The following is a 9,767-nucleotide window of genomic DNA, read 5'->3' as shown; positions in this document are numbered from 1 at the left end:
TTTTCTTGTGTTGAGAAGCAAACCTGGAATGGGGCGAAGGCCCCGGGCGCATCTTCAGATGCGTATTTGTGGGCCCCGGGGACATCTTCAGATGCGTATTTGCGGGCCCCGGCGACGTAAACAGCCCAGCGGGTGTAAATTAAATCCCGCAGTGCCTTGGCTCCCTGAGACCCAAATGCAAATCAGAAATGTCCCAAGACTTCCCCTGCCAGCGGAATTAAATTTTAGAAAGCTCCACAAGGTACACACGAATGCGGAGCGATGCATGAAAGTTTCCCCGACACCGGCTCGCCGCAGGGCGACCTCACCCTGAGAACGGAAGGGGGAAAGGCGGCGGGGTCAAGGAGATCCGTGGTGCTGAGTTAGCCAGGAGTGACTGGGGTGACCGGGGGCACTGAGGTGGCCTGGAGTGCCGAGGTGACCGGGCACATCTTGGTTCCTGTAGACGACAAGGTGACCCGGGCTCCGGGCGTGCACAAGAGGAGCAGGTGCCCGGGTGAGTCGCGAGCTGCACGCCCCCGAGCTCGGCCCCGGCTGCTCAGGGCGAGGCACGCGCCCCCGCAGCCGTGCCTGCGCCGACCCGCCCCCCTCCCCAACCCCCACTCCTGGGCGCGCCGTTCCGGGGCGTGTCCTGGGCCACCCCAGCTTCTATATAGCGGCCGGCGCGCCCGGGCCGCCCAGATGCGAGCGCTGCGGCTGGGCGCTAAAGATCAGCCGCTGCCTGCCTGGATTCCACAGCCTCCCGCCGCGTACTGTCGCCCCATCCCTGCGAGCCCCGGCCTGCCAAGCAGCGTGCCCCAGTGGCGGGCGTCATGCAGCGGGCGCGACCCACGCTCTGGTCCGCTGCGCTGACTGTGCTGGTGCTGCTCCGCGGGCCGCCGGTGGCGAGGGCTGGCGCGAGCTCGGCGGGCTTGGGTCCCGTGGTGCGCTGCGAGCCGTGCGACGCGCGTGCACTGGCCCAGTGCGCGCCTCCGCCCACCGTGTGCGCCGAACTGGTGCGCGAGCCGGGCTGCGGCTGCTGCCTGACGTGCGCGCTGAGCGAGGGCCAGCCGTGCGGCATCTACACCGAGCGCTGTGGCTCCGGCCTCCGCTGCCAGCCGTCGCCCGACGAGGCGCGCCCGCTGCAGGCGCTGCTGGACGGCCGCGGGCTCTGCGTCAACTCTAGTGCCGTCAGCCGCCTGCGCACCTACCTGCTGCCAGCGCCGCCCGCTCCAGGTGAGTCGCCCGCGCCAGGTGCGCTGCTCGCAGCAGCCCGCGCACTGGCGCCGAAGGGCCTGGGGGTTGCTGGGTGCCGCTGCCGGAGACTTGGGTTTTCTTCTCACTGGAGATAGTATGTGGGGAAACTGAAGGCGCTCACCGGAGGGACCCTCCCCTGCCGGCCCTCTACTTGCTTGATTCTCTAAGTGCAGAGTACCTGTAAATTGCAAAGCGCTTTCAGTGAAAATGGGTTAAAGGTTTCCGGAGCTGAGGGGAGCGGTACCGATGTTTAGCTGTTGGAAAGATCCTGGACACAGGAGATTCTCCTCGCCCCGCACGGGGGTGTGGACCGCAATCCCAGGGATGCTTGGGGATGGGGGACATAGGCGGATTTGGACCAAGGAAGGTGGGCAGGTAGGTTGTAGGAAATAGTACCTCTCTGTTAAAATACTGACTTTGAACAGCCTTTTCGTTTGCAAAGCGATGTCTAGTCCCGGTGTGTCCAAAAACAAGTAAAGTGGATTCGGGTTTTGGTATCTTCTGCGGTTGGAAAACCTGAAGTTGAAAAAGAAGTATCTTCTTAAGGTTACCCAGAGGCCGCAACAGAGTGTAGGTTTGAACCCCACGTGCCACTTTTAGTACCATACCATTCTTACAACTCAGGCCACCTCCGCACCTGCGCCGACCTCAGACAAACGTCCAGGTGCGTGGCGGGTGCGGGCAATGTGGACTAAGTCCATTTCAATGACAGGGAAGGGAATTGGAATCAGTCCTAGGGCTGTCTCCCTTCTTAATGTGAAATGGGGGGGTGGGGAATGAGATGTTAAAGGGAGCCCCGGAAGAGGAAAAATGCAAACATTTGGCAGAGTTACCCTCTTGGCTCAGCCACTATCAGTCTATCAGGCAGGCAGCGACTCTGGTAAGGGCATCGCATTGTTCCCTTAAAAAAGCGGGGCACGGGGGGGCAGGGGGCGTTGTTTAAGTGGATTTGGCAGCCGTTCATCTTTCAAGCATTCTTAGCCAGTCCCACTTAGTTATATGAGGAAATAAAATCCCTGCCTTGCACAGCTGAAGGCTGAGAGAATTCTCCCCATCCTAATCCCCCCAACTCCCCAACGATCACATTGGACAGATGTCACTAGGCAGGCCCCCATCTAGGGCTAGCAGGATGAACAGTCTCTATAATTTATGTAGCTGTAGAGTTCCATGCCCAGATAAAGTTATTTTCTGCTAGGCAAGGCTGGCTGTGTTCACCCCTGAGAAACACTGGATTCATGGAAAGGCAAGATTCCAGATGCCTAAAACACACTGGCTGTGGTCAGCTGTTAAAGCTGCTGGAGGCATTTGTCTCTCGGGGCAAAGTTATGTCATTTGCCAAGTGTTGTACATTATTGTGCATGTTGGAGTATTCAAAAAGTGATCTTAGAAATACTGATACACATTGTCATTCTTAGGCTTCAGCAATCATGATTACCATCTTAGTAGCTCTGTTGTATAGGTTAAGGTGAGCTATAAGATTATAAAAAGATCTAAGTGACTTCTAGAATCCATTTGACAAAAAAAGGTGAAGTTATGACAGTCAAAAGTCACAATTATCTGTTGCTTAAATAGAACTGTTTTCTCTTCATGCCCTAGTCTGCAGCCCAGGCATTAAGAAGAAACCAAGGAAATTTAAGAAATTACTCAAGGTTCTTCGAAAAGAAATATAAATATGTTTATTTACATGTTCTTAGAATATTTACATTCTTAGTATCTCTTTTATCTTAGTATTTCCTTGAAAAAGAAAGAAAGCTAAGATTAAAAGAAATTGAAACCAAATCCTCGTAGGTAGGGCGCTCCTCTGTGAGGCTCTGGCCTGGACCCTGGGAATGTGTGTTTCCCAAGGCATGAAACCCCTTGGGGAACTTTACAGCAGGACCTCAGTGAGCTGTTTGGCAGGTGAGGAAACTAAGGCCCTGGTGAGTGACCTGCCAGTAGCTACTTCCAGGGGAGAGCAGAGCACCAAATCATTGCAGCCCTGGTAGCTTTCTAGAATAGATTGTGGACCAGATGGGCCACCTGAGCTCCCTGCTAGGGTTACACATTATAGTCTTGTTTGTTGTAGTAGAGAAATTTCATGACTCTCAATTGTGGACTTAAGCTGAAGCCCTTCAGAGGTCTGTGCTGGGCTGAGCTTGGCATGGTCCACAGGCTCTGGGAGCATGGGCTCTGAATGTAGCCTTTGATCCCTATAGGTGTCTTACAGCCCCTCCAAGTTCATTCTGAAAAAGGAATGGAGTGAGAATCCTAGCCATAGATCCAGTCTCAAATTTAGTCATATACTTAAAATTCGAATTCAACTGTTAACATTCCAGCATCCATTTTAAGTACAAGACTTTCTTCATTTAGCACTTTTTATTATAAAAGGGAGATCTGCTGGAGGGGGATTTCTCCTACCCCATCCCCACCCAGGGAAGGAAAAGCTCTTTGGCACTTAGAAGTCTGAGCTGTGAGTGGGACTTTGGCACTGTCTGCATCCATGTGCTCCTGTGCTCACCAGGGGTGAAGAGGACTGACTCAGGCAGGTACCAGCAGGATGCACAGGGTCTGTGTAGACCTTGAGTTTCAGAGATGTAACAGGGACCTAGAAAACAAGCCACCAACATGCTTGCATGATTCTGAGCCCCTGAGGCAAAACACTTTGCAGGTAATAATTCAGTTTTCCCATCTGAGCTGGACACCAAGCTCTTATAAACCTGTTTACCTGGTAGCATTGAGGACGGTACTGGTCAATCCTCAGAATTCGCATAAGGGCTTGTTACAACTCAGACTGCTGCCGCCACTCCAGCGTTTCCGGAGTGGAGAATATGCATTTCTTCCAAGTCCCCCAGGCTGCCGCTGCTCACACGGTGGGAGGACCACACTTGGAGTTCACTGCAAAATTTCTGAGCCAGCAGCTGCAGCAGCCTCCTGTGACTCGGGTCTGCCCCCTGCCGGTGGAAGATGAAGCATACTGCCTTCACCTTCTACTGAGGGACACTTAAGCATTTGTCTGCCTTCTTTAGTTGCAGCTACTTAGGAAGAGCCCCTGTCAGATTGACTTTCAAACAGATAACTTCTTGAGGTAGAGCAACTACCATGTAGCGAGTAGTACTATGGATTAATACTTCACCGAGGTATTAAAAAAAAAAATTATTTGGATTGTCAACTAATATTGTCATTTACATGTGACCTGGTTGCAACATTAAGATTTTTAAAAGACTGTTGATAGATGTTGATGACTCTCACATGTTTGTCTCCCTTGGGCGTTTCAAGGAAATGCTAGTGAGTCGGAGGAAGACCGCAGCGCCGGCAGTGTGGAGAGCCCGTCCGTCTCCAGCACGCACCGGGTGTCTGATCCCAAGTTCCACTCCCTCCATTCAAAGATAATCATCATCAAGAAAGGGCATGCTAAAGACAGCCAGCGCTACAAAGTCGACTATGAGTCTCAGAGCACAGATACCCAGAACTTCTCCTCCGAGTCCAAGCGGGAGACAGAATACGTGAGAGCTTTTCCTCTTGTTAATCGAGGAGGGCAAGACCTGCCAAGCCTGGGTACTCAGAGCCTCTTGAGGGCAGTTCTTACTCAACAAGCCCCAGCCTCTGGCAGATGGGTGGGCAGTCCCTAGCCCCTCTGTGCCTCACATCTCTCCTCTCCTTACATAAAGAATATTGACCCTTTTGGAGAATCTTACGAGGATCAAGCTGAAACAACACTCTTAAAAGCATATGGGATGTCATGAACCTCTAGAGATAATGAAAAATATTCTCATAAAGATAGTTTTATTTTATGTACTTCATCCTCTGTGCTTGTTGACCTGCTGTTGGTTCTATACCAGCTTCTGTGACTTACTCTGGGAAGAGCAAAAGGGAGACAGGGAGTGATGGTTAGCTTATTCGAGGGACTTTCTTGCTAAATCAGACATAAGGTGTCTGAGGAGCAAATTACAGATCCCACTTTGGGCAGTCGTGCGGCCCAAAGATTTTTAAAGTTTTAAAGCACACACTCTAGAGTAATAACCCTGACTCTGTTGCTCTGGTCCTTCCTGATCCCCAGGGTCCCTGCCGTAGAGAAATGGAAGACACACTGAATCACCTGAAGTTCCTCAACGTGCTGAGTCCCAGGGGTGTACACATTCCCAACTGTGACAAGAAGGGATTTTATAAGAAAAAGCAGGTAAGTGAGGTCCTCAGTGTGTTTTCTTCCTCTTCGGGTTCTGTTGACGCAGAGGAGAAACCCACCTCACCAGCCCCAAGGCTCTTCTGGCCATAGCTCTAACTCTGAGCCTGTGCAGCACCAGTGCCCAGGACTTGGTGCCAGTCTCAGGAGGTAAGACCGAAGGCTGTTTTGACTTGTTGCTCTGAGTGCTGCTGTATCGGCCATAATCCTCAACCCTCGTGCCTTTCCACCACCCATTTCCCGCTCCTGCCCTTTCAGTGGTTCACCCACAGGGTGGACAAGGTACTGCCCAGGGGCACCCTTTATAAACTGCAGGTGGACATGTTGACACATTTGTTAATGCTGCGTCCCATTTCAAACAAGTATTACAGTCAGTTTCCAAGAAGTGTGACATGAGGTCGTACCACAAAAAGCTTACCTTGAAATCCCACAATTGTCCCCTTTCCTACTGATGCCTTCCTGATAGTGAGCAGGTTGCAATATTAAGATTTTGAAAAGACCATTGCTAGATCTGTCTCTCTTGGGCTTTTCCTTGGGCTTTTCAAGGAAATGCTAGTGAGTTGGGGGAAGACTGCAGCATGGCCAGCTTGGAGAGCCCGGCCATCCCCAGCACACACCAGGTGTCTGTCTTACATGGAGGGGATGGAACTTGAAATCAGACACTCGGTCCATGCTGGGGACAGCCAGGCTCTCCAAACTGGCCATGTTGTGGTCTTCCTGCGATTCACTGGCATTTCCCTAGAAAGCCCAAGTGAGAAGAAGGCATGACAGTCATCAACATCAAACAGCAGTCTTTTCAAAATCTTTACATTGCAGCACAGTCCTATTCCTGGAAAAGGAATGGAGTGAGAATCCTGTCTATACATCAGTCCCAAATGTAGTCATATGCCTAAAGCCCCAATTAAACAAGCTGAAAATGATCAAACAAATTTAAGATGTAGTAATATGAAGCTGTAATAAATAGGCTTCTATAGACTTTGTGTTATGTGATGGCACTGTTTCAATTAGCTTTCTAATTGGTATCTACAGAATTGGCCTTCGGAGACCTAAGTGAGCCACAGTGGCCTCAGGGTGATCATATACCAGGATTCGTAGTAGTGGCCACAGTCAGAAAGCCTAAGCTTTCCTCCATTGTCATGGCTTATTTATACCCACATTTTATATCAGTCATTCATTCAACAAATTCATACTGAGAAGGTGTCGTGTGAGGCTGGATGTGGGCTCCAAAGGCACAGCTGTGGCATTCCCAGGCAGAGGTGATGTCCTCAGTCCCACATTTGGCAGAGAAGTCGGCAGGCCCAAGAGGTTCTGCAAGGACTGGTGTCCACCTTATACTCCTAGAAACATAAAACTGCCCCCACCCCCGCTTTCTTGGAGAAGGAACTTACACCCACACACATGCACAGGTGCACAGTCAGCGGGCCTAGGCATGCATGGCTCTTACGCAGCCTTAGCTGAAATTTCTGTTGTACTTTCTCAGCATAGCAGAGTCATGCTGGCAAACCATCATGGGCCCTGGTCACCCACCTGACACCAGACCCAGGGGCATTCACCGCTCTGTCTTCTGTTTCTCTCCCACAGTGTCGCCCTTCCAAAGGCAGGAAGCGGGGCTTCTGCTGGTGTGTGGATAAGTACGGGCAGCCTCTCCCAGGCTACACCACCAAGGGGAAGGAGGACGTGCACTGCTACAGCATGCAGAGCAAGTAGACGCCTGCCGCGAGGGTGAGCACTCAGGAGGGGCAGCCTGGGGCTCCAGGGCCTCACTGTCCTTGGACTAGCCTCAAGAGCTGGGCGTGGCCACCAGCCCTTCCCCAGGCTTGCAGACCCAGGAGCTGCAGCTCAGGGCCAGAAAGAGCAAAGCAAATAGGACAGAGCCCTCAGAAGGGTGCCCGGAAAGGGAGACCCCATCAACCCAACCAAACAAGTGTGGGGAAGGAGGCTGGCCAGTGTGCCTCAGGGATGCTCTGCTTTATTTCAGACACCTCACAGCACCTAAGCTATCATTCATCCACACACAAAGTGAAGATTTTCAATGTTAGGCTTTACCCATGAAGTCTGGAGGTCCATTTATCTTAACAGGGAAACTGTTTTAATCCGCAAGAACCTACTACAGATACGTGTATCTAAATTAAAAATGTGAATGTGAGACAGCTGAAATAGCTCAGTTGGGAGAGCATCAGTCTGAAGATGTGGCTTTTTTTTCTGTAAAATATATTATGAATATTCTGTTAGTCTGTGGCTAATATAATTTTAATAAAGTTCATTTAAATCTAGTAGAAAAATGAAATTTTAAACAATCATTTTAGAGAATGCTATTATACCCAGTATTCTGTTTTCTTTTAATAAATGAGGGAACTATTGGGGGAAAGAAATAAATACATTTTCTTTCATTTTATTAAGACAAATTTACTATGCAGAAGAAATTTGCACGTTTAGTTAGAAGGGTTTCTTTTTTCCTTACAAGTGGGAAAAACATAATTGTAATTTGAGGGTAACTCTTTGACAGTGAACACCATAAGCAGCAGATGGTACTTGTTGCTTTATTTAAAAACATGGGTTGAGACCCCAGCCCTGCACTTGCAGGCCTAGTGCCATTAGACTGCAGGCTGTATTGGATATCTCAGAGCAAGAGTCAAGCCCTTTTGATTTTGGGGGGATTATTTCAATATATTTCTTTTTCTTTTTGTTTTAGTTAATGTGGAGCTCAAATATGCCTTATTTTGCACAAAAGACTGCCAAGGACATGACCAGCAGCTGGCTACAGCCTCGATTTATATTTCTGTTTGTGGTGAACTGATATTTTTTTAAACCAAAGTTTAGAAAGAGGTTTTTGAAATGTCTATGGTTTCTTCGAATGGTAAACTTGAGCATCTTTTCACTTTCCAGTAGTCAGCAAAAAGCAGTTTGAATTTTCTTGTCGCTTCCTATCAAAATGCTCAGAGACTCGAGCACAGCACCCAGACTTCATGCCCCCATGGAATGCTCACCACATGTTGGTCGAAGCGGCCAACCACTGACTTCATGACTTAGGCGGCTGTGTTGCCTATGTAGAGAACACGCTTCACCCCCACCCCCTGTACAGTGTGCACAGGCTTTATTGAGAATAGGGAAACCCTTAAACCCCAGTCATCTGCACATCCCGACGCATGCTCCTGGAGCTCACAGCCTTCTGTGGTGTCATTTTTGAAACAAGAGCCTGGGTCCCTCAACCAAGAAGAATGTTTATATCTTCAAATGGCCTGTACTGCTTGGGGACTCTTGGAGAAAATAAGGTGGAGTCCTACTTGTTTAAAAAAATATATCTAAGAATGTTCTAGGGCAATCTGGGGACCTATAAAGGCAGATATTATGGGCCCTCCTTTTCAGGAACCTTCCTGAAGACATGGCCTAGTTGAAGGCCCAGGATGGCTTTTGCTGTGGCCCCATGGGGTAGGAGGGACAGAGAGACAGGGAGAGTCAGCCTCCACATTCAGAGGCATCACAAATAATGGCATGATTCTTCAGATGATTACAGCAAATAGTGTTTTGTAGTTCAACAACTGAAGACAAAGCTTATTTCTGAGGATAAGCTCTTTAAAGTCAAAGCTTTATTTTCATCTCTCATCTTTTGTCCTCCTTGGCACAATGTAAAAAAGAATAGTAATATCAGAACAGGAAGGAGGAATGGCTTGCTGGGGAGCCCATCCAGGACACTGGGAGCACATAGAGATTCACCCATGTTTGTTGAACTTAGAGTCATTCTCGTGCTTTTCTTTATAATTCACACATATATGCAGAGAAGATATGTCCTTGTTAACATTGTATACAACATAGCCCCAAATATAATAAGATCTATACTAGATAATCCTAGATGAAATGTTAGAGATGCTATATGATACAACTGTGGCCATGACTGAGGAAAGGAGCTCGTGCCCAGAGGCTGGGCTGCTCTCCCAGAGGCCAAACCTAAGGAGGTCTGGCAAAGTCAGGCTCAGGGAGACTCTGCCCTGCTGCAGCCCTTGGTGTGGACACACGCTGCACAGAGCTCTCCTTGAAAACAGAGGGGTCTCAAGACATTCTGCCTACCTATTAGCTTTTCTTTATTTTTTTAATTTTTTGGGGGAAAACTATTTTTGAGAAGTTTGTCTTGCAATGTATTTATAAATAGTAAATAAAGTTTTTACCATTAAAAATAAAAATCTCTTTCCCTTTGTTATTGACCATCTCTGGGCTTTGTATCACTAATAAAATAATCCTGAAAGGGGAAAATATTTTAGCTGTAGTGGGAAACTTCATAAACACAAACATTTCCCTGCTTTCCTCTCTAGCAAAAGAACCCAAGTCAGTTTCCATGGCTTTGTGGGCAACCTATGGAGGCATTGGATCATATCTG

At 48.9% G+C, this 9,767-nt stretch overlaps 1 protein-coding gene across 2 annotated transcripts; it reads left to right on the top strand.

Annotated features, from left to right (window-relative positions):
• Nucleotides 1-679: 679 nt before the first annotated feature.
• IGFBP3 (insulin like growth factor binding protein 3) lies at nucleotides 680-9,567 on the top strand. Of its 2 annotated transcripts, none has more exons than XM_023226484.1 (5): nucleotides 680-1,215; nucleotides 4,492-4,718; nucleotides 5,273-5,392; nucleotides 6,977-7,117; nucleotides 8,088-9,567. In XM_023226484.1, exons 1-4 carry the CDS (start codon nucleotides 813-815, stop codon nucleotides 7,100-7,102), a joined length of 876 nt encoding a protein of 291 aa, XP_023082252.1. In that variant the 5' UTR covers nucleotides 680-812; the 3' UTR covers nucleotides 7,103-7,117; nucleotides 8,088-9,567. The 2 variants fall into 2 exon arrangements, with proteins under 2 accessions (XP_023082252.1, XP_023082251.1); XM_023226483.1 differs by having other exon boundaries at nucleotides 680-1,233.
• Nucleotides 9,568-9,767: the final 200 nt, after the last annotated feature.

This window comes from Piliocolobus tephrosceles, chromosome 8, assembly GCF_002776525.5.
Source record: "Piliocolobus tephrosceles isolate RC106 chromosome 8, ASM277652v3, whole genome shotgun sequence".
In the NCBI taxonomy this organism is placed as follows: domain Eukaryota; kingdom Metazoa; phylum Chordata; class Mammalia; order Primates; family Cercopithecidae; genus Piliocolobus; species Piliocolobus tephrosceles.
The sequence above is the reverse complement of the archived record's forward strand: the minus strand, read 5'-3'. Positions and strand labels throughout refer to the sequence as shown.

Coding starts and splice junctions, on each gene's coding strand:
- IGFBP3 (XM_023226483.1), top strand. CDS start 813: ATGCAGCGGGCGCGACCCACGCTCTGGTCCGCTGCGCTGACTGTGCTG. Junction 1,234..4,491: donor AGGTGAGTCGCCCGCGCCAG/GTGCGCTGCTCG, acceptor GGGCGTTTCAAG/GAAATGCTAGTGAGTCGGAG. Junction 5,393..6,976: donor GATTTTATAAGAAAAAGCAG/GTAAGTGAGGTC, acceptor TCTCTCCCACAG/TGTCGCCCTTCCAAAGGCAG.